General features: G+C 53.1%; 3 protein-coding genes across 3 annotated transcripts; 2 read left to right on the top strand and 1 right to left on the bottom strand.

Moving 5' to 3' along the window:
• Positions 1–4,117: 4,117 nt before the first annotated feature.
• Positions 4,118–4,522, top strand: LOC120634132 (the record flags this gene model as incomplete). The annotated part of the gene is made up of 1 exon (XM_039904534.1): positions 4,118–4,522. A coding segment is annotated over one exon (405 nt), but the record flags the coding sequence as incomplete, so codon positions are not given.
• A 3,083-nt stretch (positions 4,523–7,605) lies between these two features.
• LOC120634053 lies at positions 7,606–8,505 on the bottom strand. Its single transcript, XM_039904448.1, has one exon. The coding sequence runs from the start codon at positions 8,503–8,505 to the stop codon at positions 7,606–7,608; it is 900 nt and encodes a 299-aa protein (XP_039760382.1).
• Positions 8,506–16,920: 8,415 nt separating this feature from the next.
• On the top strand, positions 16,921–17,325 carry LOC120634133 (the record flags this gene model as incomplete). The annotated part of the gene is made up of 1 exon (XM_039904535.1): positions 16,921–17,325. A coding segment is annotated over one exon (405 nt), but the record flags the coding sequence as incomplete, so codon positions are not given.
• Positions 17,326–22,861: the final 5,536 nt, after the last annotated feature.

Genomic DNA, 22,861 nt, shown 5'->3' with positions numbered 1-22,861 from the left:
GTCTCATTCGCTACCCCTGCCATCGCCTCACGTGCCCAGGAATGGCGCGTCCTCGAGGAAGTGGAGACTCTGTCAGACCATCGGTACATCCGGTGGAGAGTCTCCGCATCCTGCTCGTTGCCTCAAAGTCAGACCGGAGGAGGGAGAGTAGTGTTTCCGAGATGGTCCCTAGCCCGCCTCGACCGTGAAATGGTGGAGGAAGGAGCCATTGTTGAGGCCTGGAACGCAGCCACCCCGGTGTTGACTGATGTTGAGGAGAGGGCGAGGCGTTTCCGCATCGCATTGATGAGGGTATGTGATGCAGCGATGCCCCGGACCAGGTGCCTCCCAGCCCGGAAGGCGGTTTACTGGTGGTCGCAAGAAATTGCTGCTCTCCGTTGCGACAGTAATCGGGCACGCCGGGCTTACACCCGTTGCCGCCGAAGAAGGCCACTGGACGCGCCGGAAGAGGATCGCCTATATAAACAGCTCCAGAGGGCAAAAAGGGCATTCCAGGTGGCCATCGCTAATGCCAAGGACTCCGCCAGCGAGGAGTTCCTGGCAACCCTGAATAGGGATCCATGGGGTCGGCCATACCGCATCGTCAGAGGTAAGATGCGGAGTGCCCCACCCATGAACTCCATGGAGCCGGAGCTCCTTAATCGGGTGGTGTCTGGACTCTTTCCTCAACCACCAGCTTTTACGGAGAGTCGGGCAAGAGGGGGGCCACCGGCCATCGAAGTTATCGGGCGGGCACAGAGGATGGCTGCACGGAGGATGCGGGACCGCTGGAAATCGAGTCTGGCGGATGCCCTCTATGGAAAACGGACCATAGAGGCCATTCGCCCGGTACTGGGTCGGTGGTCCCGTCGCAAGCATGGGGTGCTATCATACCGACTGGTGCAGGTGTTAACCAGCCATGGCTGCTTTGGCCATTACCTGTACCGAGTCGCGAGAAGGGAACCAACTCCGACGTGTCATGAGTGTGGCGCTGTGGATGACACGGCTCAGCACACCCTAGAAGAATGCAGTAAATGGGACACACAGCGCCGCACTCTGGTGGCGGCAATCGGCGGGGACCTCTCACTGCCCAGCGTTGTGCTTGCCATGCTGAGCAGCGAAGCGTCTTGGGACGCTGTGGCTGATTTCTGCGAAGAGGTCATCTTGCAGAAAGAGGCTGCGGAGCGGATGCGCGAAGAAGATCCAGACGCACATCCGCTTCGGCGTAGACGGGGGGGAAGAAGACGGCGGCAATTTGCCGCTCGTCAGCTTCCCTTGGGAGGCGGCGGGTAGCTATTGGGCTAGCTACCTTCGGTCGGGTATACGTCTCGGCTTTCGTTGACGACGTTATGGTAGTCGGAGTGTACTTCTCGCCTAATAAAAGTCTCGCTGACTTCGAACAGTTTCTTGCTGAAGTCGGCGTCCTGATAAGCAGAAGACGCTCCGGCCGCGTTCTTGTCGCTGGGGACCTCAATGCAAAATCTGTGGCATGGGGGTGTCCAGCGACGGATCCGCGTGGACGAGAGCTGGAGGAATGGGCGATGGCGACTGGCCTCACGGTCTTAAACCGAGGATCGGTAAACACATGCGTGCGGCAACAGGGCGGCTCCATTGTGGACGTCACTTTCGCAGATGCTGCCCTGGCGCGCCGTGTTCGGGGCTGGAAGGTGCTGGAGAACGTGGAGACGTTGTCGGACCACAGATACTTGAGGTTCGACATCTCCGCAAGTTCGGTTCTCCCGAGCGGTCCAACCCCCTTGCGAGAGGACGGTCCTCGTTGGTCGCTGTCGCGCATTGACCGGGACTTTTTGGTCGAGGTCGAGGTCCTTAACCGGCCGGACTGCGAGGAAGAAAACCTCTATAAAAATCACCCCGAATCCCAAGCGGCGGCGCACCGCGAGGGGATGCATGGCTGATGGGTAGTTCAGTCTCTAGTGCGACCCCCGTCAGGGTACCGGCCGACACCCTTTGGCGAGTTACGCTTTGGCTTATCTGGGTGCAGGGGGCACCACCCGGATGGACTGAATATTTCCCCCATACTCGTGGGATCAAATATGGAAATAAATAAAATTAGAAAGAATAGTAATATTAGAGGGCTAGAAGGCCCGCAAGGAGAGGAAGAGAGAGGAAGGAAGAGAGAAGGACAGGCTTACCGGCTGAAGATTGTTCTGCCTAAGCCAACGGAGGAGGAAAAGGTTAATGAGCTTCTAATGGACACTGATTCAGACGATAGTGACAGAGTTTTGGAGGCCTTAGTGGAGCCTTGGAAGGTAGCCGGAGCCGTATCAAAGCGGCCCCATGATCAGGTGGACTCACGGGAAGAGGAAGAAGGAGAGCCCTCGTTGAAGGCTGTCGCAGTGGAGCCTGAGACTGAGTCTGCAGTAACAACAAAGGCAAAGATTAAAGTGGGAAGGGCTCGGGCTGAAAGAGTAGATGAAGGTGTGCGAGAACGGAGTCCTATCAATAGGGCTAAAGTGACCATGAATGCCGATGGCGAATATGGCCCAACAAAAGACGAGCTCATCGACAGGGCCAGGAGTGCGGTCTCCTCGATAACGTGCGAGACTCAGAAGTCCAACAACCTCAAGGGCGGCGTGAAGGGTGAAATAAACCGGGCTACCAAAGAAATCCGCGCAGCCATGGACGCCCTACAGGCAATGACGATTGACGAGGAAGCCCAAAGGCTCCGGGCAGACAACAGGAGGATGCGACAGGAGATGGCCGCCTTAAGAGCGGAGGTCAAGGCCCTCCGGTTCGCGTTCTCTGCAAGGGAAAAATCCCCTGCACCAGTGGGTCAGCCCGATCTGGGCATGGATCCCCAGAGCTCCCCGGCACTCGGCGAGATGCTTGAGACCTTAAAGAGGGATCTCTTTATATCCATCGGGGGGATGGTAAATGACCGCCTCGAGCAGCTGGAAAAGCGACTCCCACAGGAGCCCATTTTGAGGCCGCCACTCGCGGCTGATAAAAAGAAAGGAGCAGTTACCCGCCGCTCTCCCGATGAGCCATCAGCCATCAGCCATCATCGCCTGCGCGTCCAGCAAAGACTCGCTCGGCGGCAGGAACTAAGACCACTAAGCCTACCGCTGCGCCGCAGACAGAGTGCAGCGTCTCCACACGTAGTGCAGAGCCACGTGAGGCTGAAGCCACTGAGACCACGCTCCAGCCCCACCAACCCCACCCGCCTGGTCAAAGGTAATTGGGAGGAAGGCTAAAGCCAAGACGGCTAAGTCCACTAAGCCCAAGGCTCCTAACTCAGCCTGCGCACCTGCTAAGGCTACGCCGGCTAAACGCAAGGGTAAACTGAGCCCTCCAAAGTCCTCAGCGGTCGTTATCACCCTGAGGCCAGAAGTCGTCGCAACCCAAACTTACGCGACGGTCATGAAGACAGCCACCGCGGGCCTGGCCTTGAAGGAGGTCGGAGTGGATCATGTACGGGTGCGCAAATCAGCCACCGGGGCCAGAGTTATTGAGGTTCCGGGGGCCGACAGCGCCAAGGCTGCAGATGAGCTGGCGGGCAAACTGCAAGGCCTGGTCGGCGAATGGGTGACGGTTACACGGCCCATGAAAACCGCAGAACTGAGGATCGCTGGTATTGACGAGTCCGTCACACCTGAAGAAGTGCAGAGGGTGGTGGCGCAAATGGGAAGTGTTCCACTGGAGCAGGTTAGAGCTGGTGCTATTCGGGCGGGACCCAGCGGGACTGGATCGATATTGGTCCGATGCCCTGTGACTACAGCGAAGCTACTCGTAGCAGAGGGAAGGATAGTCGTTGGGTGGTCGTCAGCCCGTGTTACCCTTTTGGAACCTATCCCGATGCGCTGCTTTAAGTGCATGGGGGTGGGTCACACAAGGGCTCTCTGCCCATCACCTGCCGACCGGAGCACTTTGTGCTTCAGATGTGGCAGGGAAGGGCACAAGGCGGCCTCGTGCTCGGATGAGCCTAAATGTGCAATCTGCACGCAAATGGGCAGGAAAGCTGGTCATGTTATGGGAGGGCTTAAGTGTTTCCCGCCTCCAACGAAGGGTAAGGAGGCTCCTTTGACTCGGGCCCCAGGCTCTTCAAGAGGTCGACAAGAACCGCCACAGGAGGACATCGAAATGGCGACTAATGACCATACGCCATAGCGAATTTCTGCAGGCCAATCTGAACCACTGCGCCCGTGCCCAGGACCTCCTGATACAACACATGGCGGAGTGGCAGATTCAAGTGGCGACAGCCGCCGAGCCCTACTTCATCCCTACTCAATCAAATTGGGCTGGTGACGTCGAGGGATCGGTGGCTGTTGTGGTGCCGGCACATGGAATTCCACTGGTTCCACAACGCAGCGGACCAGGGTTTGTAGCGGTCGTGTGGGGGGAGGTGACACTAATTGGAGTATACTTCTCCCCAAACAAACCCCTGTCTGCCTTCGAGGCTTATCTTAGAAGTCTGGAGCCAGTGGTGAGAGGTGCGGCCCCGACCCAGGTAATCCTGATGGGGGACCTAAATGCGAAGTCTGCGGCGTGGGGATCCCCCATAACAGATCTGAGGGGAGTTGAGTTGGAGAACTGGGCTGCCATGGTCGGCCTGGTCCTTCTCAACCAAGGACGCGCAAACACCTGTGTGCGACGGCAGGGGGGGTCAATAGTGGATGTCTCATTCGCTACCCCTGCCATCGCCTCACGTGCCCAGGATTGGCGCGTCCTCGAGGAAGTGGAGACTCTGTCAGACCATCGGTACATCCGGTGGAGAGTCTCCGCATCCTGCTCGTTGCCTCAAAGTCAGACCGGAGGAGGGAGAGTAGTGTTTCCGAGATGGTCCCTAGCCCGCCTCGACCGTGAAATGGTGGAGGAAGGAGCCATTGTTGAGGCCTGGAACGCAGCCACCCCGGTGCTGACTGATGTTGAGGAGAGGGCGAGGCGTTTCCGCATCGCATTGAAGAGGGTATGTGATGCAGCGATGCCCCGGACCAGGTGCCTCCCAGCCCGGAAGGCGGTTTACTGGTGGTCGCAAGAAATTGCTGCTCTCCGTTGCGACAGTAATCGGGCGCGCCGGGCTTACACCCGCTGCCGCCGAAGAAGGCCACTGGACGCGCCGGAAGAGGTGGCCATCGCTAATGCCAAGGACTCCGCCAGCGAGGAGTTCCTGGCAACCCTGAATAGGGATCCATGGGGTCGGCCATACCGCATCGTCAGAGGTAAGATGCGGAGTGCCCCACCCATGAACTCCATGGAGCCGGAGCTCCTTAATCGGGTGGTGTCTGGACTCTTTCCTCAACCACCAGCTTTTACGCCCCCGACTATGACGATTCCATCATTCGGGGAGCGAGAAGAGTCGATGGAAGCCCCTCCGGTCACAGAGGATGAATTAGGAGAAGCGTGGAACCACCTGCGGCGGTGCAAGAAGGCACCGGGACCGGATGGAGTCCCGGGAAGAGTCCTGGCGCTGGCCTTGAGGCACCTCGGGAGCCACCTTAGGCAGTAGGAACATCGCTGGGTTTTAGTGGGTATTCTGGCCGCTTTATGCCGGTGAGTCCCACATACCCCTCCGGAAACGGCGCAGCTTCGGATGCGCTGTTGATGAAGAGCAGGGTTCCGAAGGTGAAGGACGGGAAGAGCAGGGGTCCGAAGGTGAAGGACGGGAAGAGCAGGGTTCCGAAGGTGAAGGAGGGGAAGAGCAGGGGTCCGAAGGTGAAGGAGGGGAAGAGCAGGGGTCCGAAGGTGAAGGAGGGGAAGAGCAGGGTTCCGAAGGTGAAGGAGGGGAAGAGCAGGGTTCAGAAGGTGAAGGACGGGAAGAGCAGGGTTCCAAAGGTGAAGGACAGGAAGAGCAGGGGTCCGAAGGTGAAGGACGGGAAGAGCAGGGTTCCGAAGGTGAAGGAGGGGAAGAGCAGGGGTCCGAAGGTGAAGGAGGGGTAGAGCAGGGGTCCGAAGGTGAAGGAGGGGAAGAGCAGGGTTCCGAAGGTGAAGGACGGGAAGAGCAGGGTTCCGAAGGTGAAGGAGGGGAAGAGCAGGGGTCCGAAGGTGAAGGAGGGGAAGAGCAGGGTTCCGAAGGTGAAGGAGGGGAAGAGCAGGGTTCCGAAGGTGAAGGACGGGAAGAGCAGGGTTCCGAAGGTGAAGGACGGGAAGAGCAGGGTTCCGAAGGTGAAGGAGGGGAAGAGCAGGGTTCCGAAGGTGAAGGAGGGTGTTAGCGACGCAAAAAGCCCTCTTGTTAATTATTAATTAATAAATTATAAATAATTAATATTATATAATTTAAGCTGAAATAAATGATTGTCTATGGTTTTAATAAATAATGTGCTAAAAACGGAACGTAGGTGGCGGGGGCGGCAAACCGTTATTCTGACGTCCGCGGCGGTTCAAATTGTAGACGTTCACCGCAACCGACCGCAGCCGCATCGTTTAAACTTTGCCAACCGCTACACACGTTCTGTCAGCCAAGTCACTTAAAGAAACCCTGTGTTTTCACTTGCCCTGGCCCCTACAAGTGGTCCTTCGAGCCGGATCGCAAGGTATGTTCCAAACTCCACCGCCAAATATGGTGAACACTGTGAAGAAACAGGACCTAGTTGAGGAGCAGGAGCAGAGCCAGCACACATGTAAGCAGGTGAAAAAGCAGGTACCCCTAAAGGAGGAGCTTAGAAAAAGGCTTTTCGATGAAGTAGAACCAGCTACTAGTGTTAAGAGCACTAGCGGCCACGCAGTGGCACCGAGTAGGGCTTCTACACGCAATGGCACGTCGAGAAAGTCAAGTTCAGCATCCATCCGAGCAAGAAAGACACGGCTGGAACTAGAGGCAGCGGAGGCGAAAGCGCGTATTGAGATGCAGCTAATTGAGAAAAGGTTGCAAGCTGATATGGCAGCAGTAGATGAGGAAGCATACAGTCCACTACCGGAGGAGCATGAGGTGCGTAGCAATCATAATAGTTCTGTAGAGAAATGGTTAGAGCACAGTCAGCACGAGCAGTCAGCACAGCCCGTCCAGCAGGATGGTTCAGATTTAGGCGAGCTGTGCCCGCCCGCCGCTATAGGCGGTGGCACTGATGGGACTGTACACATGCTGGCTAGCGCACTCAAAGAAATGGCAACTATTGCTAAGCACAACGCACCACATGCACAAACACATAAGTTTTTAAGCCGTATTAGCACACAGAAGGATCTACCAACGTTTGAGGGCGACCCCATGGACTGGCTTTATTTTAAGCAAGCTTACGACGAGTCCACAAAAGTATGTAGCTTTAGCCCCAGGGAGAATCTGTGGAGGCTACGTAGTTACCTCCGCGGACCAGCAAAGGAAGCCGTCACGGCGCTGCTGATTAGCGCCACCACACCGGACATAGTAATGTCAGCACTGGAGCTACAATTTGGTAACCCCGATATTATTATCACTAGAATAGTACAAGATGTCCAGAAGCTTCCAGCAATGGCACAGGAATATCATAAGGATATAGTCAAGTTTTCCGTTAAAGTTCAAAATTTCGTCGCAGCAGTCCTCGCTATCATTGCACCTCCCCGGGTGTGTTGGTATCCATGAGGATTCAAAACTCAAAAGGATTCAAAAAATCCAGGAAACAAAAGACGAGCTCATCGACAGGGCCAGGAGTGCGGTCTCCTCGATAACGTGCGAGACTCAGAAGTCCAACAACCTCAAGTCCTACACTTAAAACGGTGCAGATATTTTGAGAACCCACCATGTCCGGTTAGAATTTGCGTCTGTAGTGCCGTATGCTTCAATTTTCGGATTTCCCGGTATGCTTCGATGGCGTCTGGGTAAAACACTTTCGTCGTTGCAGCTGTCTCGCCGGATCTATACCTCAGATTCCATTCCTCCATTGTTTTTATTCGAAGCTGACGCTTGACGAATGAAATCGGGCATTGGTCATAGTCAGGTTTGCGCTTGAGGTTGAGCGCTGCTTCTTTTGCCAGTTTATCGGCCCTCTCATTACCCTCCAACCCTGCGTGGGCTTTCACCCAAAATAACGAAACAGTTTTATTTTGGGAGTGGCAATTATTTAAATTGCCTCTTATTTTGGTCACTAGGGGGTGGAGGGAATGTCCACCAATCACCGCCTCGAGGAATGATCTGGAGACGCTGTAGATACCGAACGTCTGCTCTTGGCTCTCTAGGATCAGGGTGGTCGCTTTTTCTACTGCTAGAAGTTCAGCCTGATAGACCGTGCAGTGAGAATCTAGCTTTAGCTTGAGGGCTTTGGTTTCAGACACATCATTCCATATGGATATTGCTGCGCCAACCTTGCCCTCAATTTTGCTACCATCTGTATAGATTCTCACTGCTTGATCGTTGTGCCTGTTTACTTCTTCCTGATCCGTGAGGCTTGTGAATTTGTAGTCTCTATTTGTTGCCGGATGTGGTAGTGTGGCATACTTGGCACTTCTTTCTACCTCCCTGTCCCCCAGCTCCGGCAGAGTAACACCCCTTCTCACTTCATACAGAGAGGCTGCTTCCCAAACTCTGAGATCGAGGGGAAGTATCCCCGCCAGGAGCAGAACGGCGTTCAAGGAGACCGTTCGGTAGGCCCTTACCATTTTCTGCCCAAAACCTCTCGGATCACCGCTACATTCGGTTCGAGGTTTCCTCCATCCCGGCGGCTACCCGAATAGTGAGCCGACCCGTGCCCGGGGACAGCCCTCGATGGGCTGTCCCAGGGCACGTGACGTGAGGAGGAAGCCGAGTGAATAAAAGAAAGGAGCAGTTACCCGCCGCTCTCCCGATGAGCCATCAGCGGGCCCTTCGCCTGCGCGTCCAGCAAAGGCTCGCTCGGCGGCAGGAACTAAGGCCACTAAGCCTACCGCTGCGCCGCAGACAGAGTGCAGCGTCCCCACACGTAGTGCAGAGCTTCGTGAGGCTGAAGCCACTGAGACCACGGCTCCAGCCCCACCAACCCCACCCGCCTGGTCAAAGGTAATTGGGAGGAAGGCTAAAGCCAAGACGGCTAAGTCCACAAAGCCCAAGGCTCCTAACTCCTACGCCGGCTAAACGCAAGGGTAAACTGAGCCCTCCAAAGTCGTCAGCGGTCGTTATCACCCTGAGGCCAGAAGCCGTCGCAACCCAAACTTACGCGACGGTCATTAAGACAGCCACCGCAGGCCTGGCCCTAAAGGAGGTCGGAGTGGACCATGTACGGGTGCGCAAATCAGCCACCGGGGCCAGAGTTATTGAGGTTCCGGGGGCCGACAGCGCCAAGGCTGCAGATGAGTTGGCGGGCAAACTGCAAGGCCTGGTCGGCGAATGGGTGACGGTTACACGGCCCATGAAAACCGCAGAACTGCGGATCGCTGGGATTGACGAGTCCGTCACACCTGAAGAAGTGCAGAGGGTGGTGGCGCAAATGGGAAGTGTTCCACTGGAGATGGTTAGAGCTGGTGCTATTCGGGCAGGACCCAGAGGGACTGGATCGATATTGGTCCGATGCCCTGTGACTACAGCGAAGCTACTCGTAGCCGAGGGAAGGATAGTCGTTGGGTGGTCGTCAGCCCGTGTTACCCTTTTGGAACCTATCCCGATGCGCTGCTTTAAGTGCATGGGGGTGGGTCACACAAGGGCTCTCTGCCCGTCACCGGCCGACCGGAGCACTTTGTGCTTCAGATGTGGCAAGGAAGGGCACAAGGCGGCCTCGTGCTCGGATGAGCCTAAATGTGCAATCTGCACGCAAATGGGCAGGAAAGCTGGCCACGTTATGGGAGGGCTAAAGTGTTCCCCGCCCCCAACAAAGGGTAAGGAGGCTCCTTTGACTCGGGCCCCAGGCTCTTCAAGAGGCCGAGAAGAACCGCCACAGGAGGACATCGAAATGGCGATTAATGACCATACGCCATAGCGAATTTCTGCAGGCCAATCTGAACCACTGCGCCCGTGCCCAGGACCTCCTGATACAACACATGGCGGAGTGGCAGATTCAAGTGGCGACAGCCGCCGAGCCCTACTTCATCCCTACTCAATCAAATTGGGCTGGTGATGTCGAGGGATCGGTGGCTATTGTGGTGCCGGCACATGGAACTCCACTGGTTCCACAACGCAGCGGACCAGGGTTTGTAGCGGTCGTGTGGGGGGAGGTGACACTAATTGGAGTATACTTCTCCCCAAACAAACCCCTGTCTGCCTTCGAGGCTTATCTTAGAAGTCTGGAGCCAGTGGTGAGAGGTGCGGCCCCGACCCAGGTAATTCTGATGGGGGACTTAAATGCGAAGTCTGCCGCGTGGGGATCCCCCATAACAGATCTGAGGGGAGTTGAGTTGGAGAACTGGGCTGCCATGGTCGGCCTGGTCCTTCTCAACCAAGGACGCGCGAACACCTGTGTGCGACGGCAGGGGGGGTCAATAGTGGATGTCTCATTCGCTACCCCTGCCATCGCCTCACGTGCCCAGGAATGGCGCGTCCTCGAGGAAGTGGAGACTCTGTCAGACCATCGGTACATCCGGTGGAGAGTCTCCGCATCCTGCTCGTTGCCTCAAAGTCAGACCGGAGGAGGGAGAGTAGTGTTTCCGAGATGGTCCCTAGCCCGCCTCGACCGTGAAATGGTGGAGGAAGGAGCCATTGTTGAGGCCTGGAACGCAGCCACCCCGGTGTTGACTGATGTTGAGGAGAGGGCGAGGCGTTTCCGCATCGCATTGATGAGGGTATGTGATGCAGCGATGCCCCGGACCAGGTGCCTCCCAGCCCGGAAGGCGGTTTACTGGTGGTCGCAAGAAATTGCTGCTCTCCGTTGCGACAGTAATCGGGCACGCCGGGCTTACACCCGTTGCCGCCGAAGAAGGCCACTGGACGCGCCGGAAGAGGATCGCCTATATAAACAGCTCCAGAGGGCAAAAAGGGCATTCCAGGTGGCCATCGCTAATGCCAAGGACTCCGCCAGCGAGGAGTTCCTGGCAACCCTGAATAGGGATCCATGGGGTCGGCCATACCGCATCGTCAGAGGTAAGATGCGGAGTGCCCCACCCATGAACTCCATGGAGCCGGAGCTCCTTAATCGGGTGGTGTCTGGACTCTTTCCTCAACCACCAGCTTTTACGCCCCCGACTATGACGATTCCATCATTCGGGGAGCGAGAAGAGTCGATAGAAGCCCCTCCATTCACAGAGGATGAATTAGGAGAAGCGTGGAACCACCTGCGGCGGTGCAAGAAGGCACCGGGACCGGATGGAGTCCCGGGAAGAGTCCTGGCGATGGCCTTGAGGCACCTCGGGAGCCACCTTAGGCAGCTATTTAATGACTGCCTGGAGGCGGGGCGGTTCCCGAGAGTATGGAAACAGGGACGCTTGGTGCTGTTGCGGAAGGAGGGTCGTTCTCCTGATTCTCCTTCGGCATACAGACCAATCGTACTTATTGATGAGGTGAGCAAGATGCTGGAGAGAGTTCTGGCCTCTCGTATTAACCAGCACCTCGCTCTGCAGGGCCCTGATCTTTCGGAACACCAGTACGGCTTCAGGGTAGGCAAGTCGACGATAGATGCCGTTGGTGCTCTGAAAAGCTTCTGCGAAGCAGCGCAGAAGGAAAGCGACGGGGTATTGGCGGTATCACTAGATATCGCCAATGCCTTTGGCACCCTGCCATATAGCGTGATAGAGGAGGCGCTCCAGTATCATCGGGTGCCCCTGTACCTGCGCCGAATGATAGGGCACTACCTGGAGGAAAGGGTAGTGATCTATCAGGGAAGAGACGGGGCGAGGCAGGAGAGGCGGATGGCTTGTGGGGTTCCGCAGGGATCGGTCCTCGGACCCCTGCTGTGGAACCTGGGCTTTGATTGGGCAATTCGTCCGGTTCTGCTGCCCCGGATGGTAATTATTTGTTACGCGGACGACACCATGGTTGCCGTCCGGGGAAGCAGTTATGAGGAGTCGGTGAGGAGGGCTACGGTGGCCACCGAGCTGATGGTCACCCGAATTGGCATGTTGGGGCTCAAAGTTGCCCTTCCAAAGACGGAGGCCGTCCTATTCGGGGGAGCGGGCTGGCGGCCCCCGGCACACGCAAGCATTACGGTGTCGGGGGAAGTTGTCCAAATCAGGGCCCACATGAAATATCTGGGCCTTGTTTTGGACCGCAAGTGGAATTTTGAGGAACACTTCCGCCGCCTCGCCCCTAGAGTAGTGGGTGCAGCTGCTTCGCTGGGCCGACTACTCCCAAACGTGGGGGGGCCTGGAGCCCCTTGCCGTCGCCTGTTCGCGGGGGTGGTAAGAAGTATGGCAACGTATGGAGCCCCCATTTGGTTCGATGCACTCCGTGCGCCAACCAGGGCCCTTCTGCGGAGGCCGCAACGGGTAGTGGCAAACAGAATATGCCGGGCATACACGACCGTTGCGTTCGCGGCTGCCTGCGTGTTAGCTGGCACCCCCCCGTGGGAGTTGGAAGCAGGAGTGCTCGCTGAGACGTACCGCATCAGAGCGGAGAGTCGGGCAAGAGGGGGGCCACCGGCCATCGAAGTTATCGGGCGGGCACAGAGGATGGCTGCACGGAGGATGCGGGACCGCTGGAAATCGAGTCTGGCGGATGCCCTCTATGGAAAACGGACCATAGAGGCCATTCGCCCGGTACTGGGTCGGTGGTCCCGTCGCAAGCATGGGGTGCTATCATACCGACTGGTGCAGGTATTAACCAGCCATGGCTGCTTTGGCCATTATCTGTACCGAGTCGCGAGAAGGGAACCAACTCCGACGTGTCATGAGTGTGGCGCTGTGGATGACACGGCTCAGCACACCCTAGAAGAATGCAGTAAATGGGACACACAGCGCCGCACTCTGGTGGCGGCAATCGGCGGGGACCTCTCGCTGCCCAGCGTTGTGCTTGCCATGCTGAGCAGCGAAGCGTCTTGGGACGCTGTGGCCGATTTCTGCGAAGAGGTCATCTTGCAGAAGGAGGCTGCGGAGCGGGTGCGCGAAGAAGATCCAGACGCACATCCGCTTCGGCGTAGACGGGGGGGAAGAAGACGGCGGCAATTTGCCGCTCGCCAGCTTCCCTTGGGAGGCGGCGGGTAGCTATTGGGCTAGCTACCCGCCACTATACTAGTCTCCTCACTGTCTAAGGGGGGGATCACGCTGTCCCGATCCCCTCCTTTTTAGCGCGGGAGCCCCGGCATTCGGCTGGGGCAGTTGGCAGACGCCTGGGAAGTATACAACGGGTTCCCCGGGCGTCTAGCAAAGCCAACGAGAGGGACATGCCGTGGTGGTTTTTAGTTCGGGTATACCCCAGAGGGGGGAGTCCCACATAACCTCCGTCCCGCCCAAGGGACGGGGGTAGTCATAAAGCTTTTCCACCACGCCAAAAAAAAAAAAAAAAAGGTTAGGTTCCCTAGTCCCCCATCGGGCGCGTCCCCGGGTGGTGGATAGGGGAATGCCTCCCAGATATGGGGGGTACCGGGGAAACCACTGCGCCAGAGCTCAGGACCTCCTCTTCCAGAGCATGGCGGAGTGGTTGATTCACGTAGCCGTGGTAGCTGAGCCCTATCGCGTCCCTTCTGGGGATAATTGGGTGGGAGATACGGAAGGAGTGGTTGCCATAACGTCCCGGTCCATAGTGGGCTCTCCAGCCTTCGATAACGTAGTGCGAGGTCGGGTATACGTCTCGGCTTTCGTTGACGACGTTATGGTAGTCGGAGTGTACTTCTCGTAAAAGTAGTAAAAGTAAGTGTAAAAGTCTCGCTGACTTCGAACAGTTTCTTGCTGAAGTCGGCGTCCTGATAAGCAGAAGACGCTCCGGCCGCGTTCTTGTCGCTGGGGACCTCAATGCAAAATCTGTGGCATGGGGGTGTCCAGCGACGGATCCGCGTGGACGAGAGCTGGAGGAATGGGCGATGGCGACTGGCCTCACGGTCTTAAACCGAGGATCGGTAAACACATGCGTGCGGCAACAGGGCGGCTCCATTGTGGACGTCACTTTCGCAGATGCTGCCCTGGCGCGCCGTGTTCGGGGCTGGAAGGTGCTGGAGAACGTGGAGACGTTGTCGGACCACAGATACTTGAGGTTCGACATCTCCGCAAGTTCGGTTCTCCCGAGCGGTCCAACCCCCTTGCGAGAGGACGGTCCTCGTTGGTCGCTGTCGCGCATTGACCGGGACTTTTTGGTCGAGGTCGAGGTCCTTAACCGGCCGGACTGCGAGGAAGAAAACCTCTATAAAAATCACCCCGAATCCCAAGCGGCGGCGCACCGCGAGGGGATGCATGGCTGATGGGTAGTTCAGTCTCTAGTGCGACCCCCGTCAGGGTACCGGCCGACACCCTTTGGCGAGTTACGCTTTGGCTTATCTGGGTGCAGGGGGCACCACCCGGATGGACTGAATATTTCCCCCATACTCGTGGGATCAAATATGGAAATAAATAAAATTAGAAAGAATAGTAATATTAGAGGGCTAGAAGGCCCGCAAGGAGAGGAAGAGAGAGGAAGGAAGAGAGAAGGACAGGCTTACCGGCTGAACAGGGCGGCTCCATTGTGGACGTCACTTTCGCAGATGCTGCCCTGGCGCGCCGTGTTCGGGGCTGGAAGGTGCTGGAGAACGTGGAGACGTTGTCGGACCACAGATACTTGAGGTTCGACATCTCCGCAAGTTCGGTTCTCCCGAGCGGTCCAACCCCCTTGCGAGAGGACGGTCCTCGTTGGTCGCTGTCGCGCATTGACCGGGACTTTTTGGTCGAGGTCGAGGTCCTTAACCGGCCGGACTGCGAGGAAGAAAACCTCTATAAAAATCACCCCGAATCCCAAGCGGCGGCGCACCGCGAGGGGATGCATGGCTGATGGGTAGTTCAGTCTCTAGTGCGACCCCCGTCAGGGTACCGGCCGACACCCTTTGGCGAGTTACGCTTTGGCTTATCTGGGTGCAGGGGGCACCACCCGGATGGACTGAATATTTCCCCCATACTCGTGGGATCAAATATGGAAATAAATAAAATTAGAAAGAATAGTAATATTAGAGGGCTAGAAGGCCCGCAAGGAGAGGAAGAGAGAGGAAGGAAGAGAGAAGGACAGGCTTACCGGCTGAAGATTGTTCTGCCTAAGCCAACGGAGGAGGAAAAGGTTAATGAGCTTCTAATGGACACTGATTCAGACGATAGTGACAGAGTTTTGGAGGCCTTAGTGGAGCCTTGGAAGGTAGCCGGAGCCGTATCAAAGCGGCCCCATGATCAGGTGGACTCACGGGAAGAGGAAGAAGGAGAGCCCTCGTTGAAGGCTGTCGCAGTGGAGCCTGAGACTGAGTCTGCAGTAACAACAAAGGCAAAGATTAAAGTGGGAAGGGCTCGGGCTGAAAGAGTAGATGAAGGTGTGCGAGAACGGAGTCCTATCAATAGGGCTAAAGTGACCATGAATGCCGATGGCGAATATGGCCCAACAAAAGACGAGCTCATCGACAGGGCCAGGAGTGCGGTCTCCTCGATAACGTGCGAGACTCAGAAGTCCAACAACCTCAAGGGCGGCGTGAAGGGTGAAATAAACCGGGCTACCAAAGAAATCCGCGCAGCCATGGACGCCCTACAGGCAATGACGATTGACGAGGAAGCCCAAAGGCTCCGGGCAGACAACAGGAGGATGCGACAGGAGATGGCCGCCTTAAGAGCGGAGGTCAAGGCCCTCCGGTTCGCGTTCTCTGCAAGGGAAAAATCCCCTGCACCAGTGGGTCAGCCCGATCTGGGCATGGATCCCCAGAGCTCCCCGGCACTCGGCGAGATGCTTGAGACCTTAAAGAGGGATCTCTTTATATCCATCGGGGGGATGGTAAATGACCGCCTCGAGCAGCTGGAAAAGCGACTCCCACAGGAGCCCATTTTGAGGCCGCCACTCGCGGCTGATAAAAAGAAAGGAGCAGTTACCCGCCGCTCTCCCGATGAGCCATCAGCCATCAGCCATCATCGCCTGCGCGTCCAGCAAAGACTCGCTCGGCGGCAGGAACTAAGACCACTAAGCCTACCGCTGCGCCGCAGACAGAGTGCAGCGTCTCCACACGTAGTGCAGAGCCACGTGAGGCTGAAGCCACTGAGACCACGCTCCAGCCCCACCAACCCCACCCGCCTGGTCAAAGGTAATTGGGAGGAAGGCTAAAGCCAAGACGGCTAAGTCCACTAAGCCCAAGGCTCCTAACTCAGCCTGCGCACCTGCTAAGGCTACGCCGGCTAAACGCAAGGGTAAACTGAGCCCTCCAAAGTCCTCAGCGGTCGTTATCACCCTGAGGCCAGAAGTCGTCGCAACCCAAACTTACGCGACGGTCATGAAGACAGCCACCGCGGGCCTGGCCTTGAAGGAGGTCGGAGTGGATCATGTACGGGTGCGCAAATCAGCCACCGGGGCCAGAGTTATTGAGGTTCCGGGGGCCGACAGCGCCAAGGCTGCAGATGAGCTGGCGGGCAAACTGCAAGGCCTGGTCGGCGAATGGGTGACGGTTACACGGCCCATGAAAACCGCAGAACTGAGGATCGCTGGTATTGACGAGTCCGTCACACCTGAAGAAGTGCAGAGGGTGGTGGCGCAAATGGGAAGTGTTCCACTGGAGCAGGTTAGAGCTGGTGCTATTCGGGCGGGACCCAGCGGGACTGGATCGATATTGGTCCGATGCCCTGTGACTACAGCGAAGCTACTCGTAGCAGAGGGAAGGATAGTCGTTGGGTGGTCGTCAGCCCGTGTTACCCTTTTGGAACCTATCCCGATGCGCTGCTTTAAGTGCATGGGGGTGGGTCACACAAGGGCTCTCTGCCCATCACCTGCCGACCGGAGCACTTTGTGCTTCAGATGTGGCAGGGAAGGGCACAAGGCGGCCTCGTGCTCGGATGAGCCTAAATGTGCAATCTGCACGCAAATGGGCAGGAAAGCTGGTCATGTTATGGGAGGGCTTAAGTGTTTCCCGCCTCCAACGAAGGGTAAGGAGGCTCCTTTGACTCGGGCCCCAGGCTCTTCAAGAGGTCGACAAGAACCGCCACAGGAGGACATCGAAATGGCGACTAATGACCATACGCCATAGCGAATTTCTGCAGGCCAATCTGAACCACTGCGCCCGTGCCCAGGACCTCCTGATACAACACATGGCGGAGTGGCAGATTCAAGTGGCGACAGCCGCCGAGCCCTACTTCATCCCTACTCAATCAAATTGGGCTGGTGACGTCGAGGGATCGGTGGCTGTTGTGGTGCCGGCACATGGAATTCCACTGGTTCCACAACGCAGCGGACCAGGGTTTGTAGCGGTCGTGTGGGGGGAGGTGACACTAATTGGAGTATACTTCTCCCCAAACAAACCCCTGTCTGCCTTCGAGGCTTATCTTAGAAGTCTGGAGCCAGTGGTGAGAGGTGCGGCCCCGACCCAGGTAATCCTGATGGGGGACCTAAATGCGAAGTCTGCGGCGTGGGGATCCCCCATAACAGATCTGAGGGGAGTTGAGTTGGAGAACTGGGCTGCCATGGTCGGCCTGGTCCTTCTCAACCAAGGACGCGCAAACACCTGTGTGCGACGGCAGGGGGGGTCAATAGTGGATGTCTCATTCGCTACCCCTGCCATCGCCTCTCGTGCCCAGGATTGGCGCGTCCTCGAGGAAGTGGAGACTCTGTCAGACCATCGGTACATCCGGTGGAGAGTCTCCGCATCCTGCTCGTTGCCTCAAAGTCAGACCGGAGGAGGGAGAGTAGTGTTTCCGAGATGGTCCCTAGCCCGCCTCGACCGTGAAATGGTGGAGGAAGGAGCCATTGTTGAGGCCTGGAACGCAGCCACCCCGGTGCTGACTGATGTTGAGGAGAGGGCGAGGCGTTTCCGCATCGCATTGAAGAGGGTATGTGATGCAGCGATGCCCCGGACCAGGTGCCTCCCAGCCCGGAAGGCGGTTTACTGGTGGTCGCAAGAAATTGCTGCTCTCCGTTGCGACAGTAATCGGGCGCGCCGGGCTTACACCCGCTGCCGCCGAAGAAGGCCACTGGACGCGCCGGAAGAGGATCGCCTATATAAAGAGCTCCAGAGGGCAAAAAGGGCATTCCAGGTGGCCATCGCTAATGCCAAGGACTCCGCCAGCGAGGAGTTCCTGGCAACCCTGAATAGGGATCCATGGGGTCGGCCATACCGCATCGTCAGAGGTAAGATGCGGAGTGCCCCACCCATGAACTCCATGGAGCCGGAGCTCCTTAATCGGGTGGTGTCTGGACTCTTTCCTCAACCACCAGCTTTTACGCCCCCGACTATGACGATTCCATCATTCGGGGAGCGAGAAGAGTCGATGGAAGCCCCTCCGGTCACAGAGGATGAATTAGGAGAAGCGTGGAACCACCTGCGGCGGTGCAAGAAGGCACCGGGACCGGATGGAGTCCCGGGAAGAGTCCTGGCGCTGGCCTTGAGGCACCTCGGGAGCCACCTTAGGCAGTAGGAACATCGCTGGGTTTTAGTGGGTATTCTGGCCGCTTTATGCCGGTGAGTCCCACATACCCCTCCGGAAACGGCGCAGCTTCGGATGCGCTGTTTCCGGAGGGGATGCATAAACGCATTTCCCAGCGTTAAAAAAAAAAAAAAAAAAAAAAATAGGTTAGGTTAGATAACATCCAATCCTTATATTTTTTAATATCGCCAGATCAAACTTTTTTGTTTTTACTTACGTATTTACATTGACAGGTAACCGCAGTAATCAACGATTACCAATATAATATAGCTCCAGTCAAACCATTTGGCTTTACGTATGAACGTGCCCTGTGGGATCTAAACCGGATCTGCATGGTGGATTATACAATTTCTGTCATCGTTATACACCACACAGATTTTAGTACAGAGTTTATTATATATTAGCACACCCACGGAGATAGGAAATTTGGGGTCTGAGCCCCAGTGGCTTGAACAGAACATTAAAGTGTCGGTCCCCGTTATTACTAACTTGTGATATTAAAAGTAGTTCTACTATAAGAGGGAGGAGGCGTGTACCCAGCAATGGGACATTCAAGCTATGGATGAAGATGATGGTGAATCACGTAGCAACGTCGCAAGTTTACCTCACTAACAGGATTCTACAAGGTATGTGTAGGAGCTTGTTCGTCGAGCAAGTATCTACGTCACCACGTACCACGAGCCAACTTTACAAAATATACGTCATTCAAGCATCTAAAGTAACAGGTATAAGAAACTGTGTAAATTAGTTATAATAAATAACTTAATTATTCCCTAAATTATAATAATATTGTATTTACTTGAATTTCAATACAGGATATTGTTTCAAGTACGTGTTCTATTTTTAAATATTATAGATATATTTTAATGGCTCTGTAAAAGTGATATTTAAGTGATAAACTTAATAATATGATTTATAAATATTATTTACACAATAACAATATACTTTAATGATTTGTAATGAAATAGTAAGATTATTGACAGCTGTCAATAATCTTACTCATTCAACGATATAAAAAGGCGGAGCTCGAATGTAAGGGGGCATTAGTGTTTCAAATTTGGAAGTGAAATAAACGTTTATTGCAAGCGTCGTTATTATCTTGTTCTGCCGTTATTTTCTAATATCAGAAGAAGGGATTGTCTGGACACAGCTCATAACAAATACAGGTAATGTTTTATTGTTATTTGTATGATATAATTTTTATTATTATTATTATTTTTTTTTTTTTTTTGTTGACAAAAATTAATGATATAGTTTTTGTAAAATGAATTATTTCCGACATGTTAAAAAGTTACAATAATAATGTGGAGTTATTTGATTTATGCTGTCATTTGAAATCTAATAAGACTATCTACCAATCAAACTATTTTTAAAATGTAATCAATAAAACCTGCTTAGTCTACCGTTGGAAAATTAACAGCTTAGATTTAATAATCACATTACGTTTAAGTTCTATTTATGTCCACAAAATTGTCTTTCTTTCAGACATGAATATCGAAGCACATGGTGCATCTAAGTCGCGCTCGCGCAGCCCAATTTTGGGATTAAGAAATGGCCATACATCCCGGTCTGATCGCAGAGGACAAAGCCTCATCCTTCAACAGCACCAGTTGCCCACTGCACAGGGTGAACTAGGTTTTGATGTAAGGCAAAGCCGGCGACGCAGCCAGCGACGCAGCCGGACACGCACCCGGGCACCCAGCCGACGACGCAGCCGGGCACCCAGCCGGCGATGCAGTGGGGCACCCAGCCGTGCACCCAGCCGTGCACCCAGCCGTGCACCCAGCCGTGCACCCAGCCGGCGATGCAGCCGGTCACGCAGTCGACAACGCAGCCGGTCACACAGCCATGCAACTCGCCGTACACGCTGCCAACCAGCCAGCCGGCAGTGCAGCAACACGTGTAATGACAGCCACCATTCGTCAGAGCATCGGGACCAACACAACTTAACACGTAAGCCAAACTCAAACGATAACGTAAATTTAAAAGAGGTGATGAATTTTTTGAATGATTTTATTAAATCAGGTCAAACTCAAAAATTACATTATGATAAAAATATAATCCCCGAATTTGACCCACTTATAAAAAGCCAAAAAATTGAAATATGGATATCCAAAGTTAATGAGTGTGCTAAAATATATAACTGGAATGATCAACAAACTGCCCATTTTGCACTTCCGCGTTTAGTAGGTCATGCTAAAAAATGGTATGAAGGGTTACAATCAATAAATCGTACTTGGATAGAATGGCAAGAATACCTTAAACGTGCTTTTCCTTCCGAAACTAATTATGGTGCCCTTCTGTCAGAGATGTTAGACAGGCGTTTTAAGCCAGGAGATTCTTTAGATGAATATTATTATGATAAGATGGTGCTATTAAATGCATGCAACATTTCGGACAAAAAGGCAGTAGACTGTATAATTTACGGACTAGACGATAGGACTCTTAAGGCTAGTGCATCCTCTGCTAGATTTAATCATCCTGAGGACCTACTAGGTTTCTTAAAAGATATGTGTAGGGAACATACCAATAAAATTTATATTAATACTCAAAGTTCTTCACAAACTATCTATAAACCAATTACCTGCAGTAATTGCAAAAGAAGTGGGCACAGTTTTAGGCAGTGCAGATTACCAGTAGTCTGCAATAATTGCAAGGGAAACCACCTTAATCGTAACTGTACTGAACCAGTAATTAAATGTGAAAACTGCCACCGAAGAGGGCACAAAACTGAAGATTGCTATTTTAAACTTAACGCCAAGCCCCTTTCAATAAAACCGTTGAACGATAGTCGATCTATGGCTATCACATCTGAAAATCATCCTAATAGTAAATTTTATAAAGATGCTTTTATAAACAATAATAGCGAAAAACTTATATGTTTCATAGATTTTGGAAGCGATTGTAGTCTTATCCGAGAAAATATGCTACTGAAATATGGGTTGACGTTAGAAAAAGATGAAGTCCCTTTAATTAGAGGAGTAGGAGAGTTGGTTATCAAACCTATAGGTAAAACAAAGTTCGATTTAAGAATAGAATCAGTAGAAGCTTATATTACTGCATACGTTGTATCTTCTGAACAGTTGCATGTTCCTATACTAATTGGGCAAAATTTTACAGAACTCCCACATGTCTTAGTCATAAAAACTAACCATGCTCTAACACTCATAAGCAGCGAAATACCATCAGAGTTGCCGAAAATAGAGCATGAGTTAAGTACCTCCGTTAAATTACTAATTTGTGACAATATTCTTGTTGATAAAACTGAGCTTATTCATTGCTACACTAAAGATGTTACTGAAGCTATTTTATTCGTCCCAGGTAGTTATCGCTTTTATGTGGGCACGGAATATTGGATTCAGGAAGGTATATATAGAGTGATTAATGGCAAAGTTTCAATTATAGTGATAACACCGTCATTAAATCTTGAATTTAAAAAAGATACACTATTAACTCGTGGCAAACTACTTGATACAATAGAGCCAAATAATACCCAGTGTTGTTTACGTATTGAGACACAGTTTGAACCGATAGATAAGAAGGATATTGACATTAGCGCTGATCTGTCCCTTGTTGAATCTGAACAAGTCTATTGCTTGATACAAAAATTTAGAAGTGCATTTGCCCAAAATCTTTCAGAATTAGGATGCACAGACCTGACAGAAATGGACATAAAACTAACAGATCATACCCCAGTTGTTTATAGACCTTATAGATTAAGTTATAAGGAAAAAGAAACTGTACAAACCATGGTTGATGAACTTATTCAACATGACATTGTTGAGGAATCAACATCGCCATATGCAAGTCCTATTATACTAGTCTCTAAGAAAACTGGAGGCCAACGTTTATGCGTTGACTACAGAGCTCTTAATAGAAAAACGGTTAAAGATCATTTCCCTCTTCCACTCATAGAAGACCAAATCGATCAATTAAGTGGTAGCCAATATTTCACAAGTTTGGATCTAGCAAGCGGTTATTACCAAATACCTTTGAAATTAGATTGCAGATATTTGACGGCTTTTATCACACCTAACGGTTTGTACCAGTTCAAACGCATGCCTTTTGGTCTCGCCAATGCTCCATCAGAGTTTCAGAGAACTATTTCAAAAGCATTATCTTTAAATAGATCATCATTGGTTGGCTCTGGAAATGAAAGAACAAAGCCAGCGTTAGCTTATATGGATGATTTAATTGTAGTATCTAAAGATTTTAAAGAGGGAATTAATAAGTTGGAGGCTACTCTAGAATTACTTACCAACGCCAAATTAACATTAAATATTAAAAAATGCCATTTTTTTCAATCGAGTATTGACTATCTAGGCTATGAGATCAGCTCTGAAGGCATAAGACCTGGTAAGGCTAAAACAGAAGCTGTACGTAATTTTCCTTGCCCAACTAGTGTTCATGAAATAAGACAGTTTATAGGTTTAGCCAGCTATTTCCGAAAATTTATAAAAGATTTTGCCTTGATAGCCCAGCCTCTGACTGATTTGACAAAGAAGAACCATCCATGGAAATGGGACGATAGTGAGAATAAAGCGTTTGAGATACTTAA

The sequence above is a fragment of the Pararge aegeria genome, chromosome 23, assembly GCF_905163445.1.
Source record: "Pararge aegeria chromosome 23, ilParAegt1.1, whole genome shotgun sequence".
Classification (NCBI taxonomy): Eukaryota; Metazoa; Arthropoda; class Insecta; order Lepidoptera; family Nymphalidae; genus Pararge; species Pararge aegeria.
The sequence above is the reverse complement of the archived record's forward strand: the minus strand, read 5'-3'. Positions and strand labels throughout refer to the sequence as shown.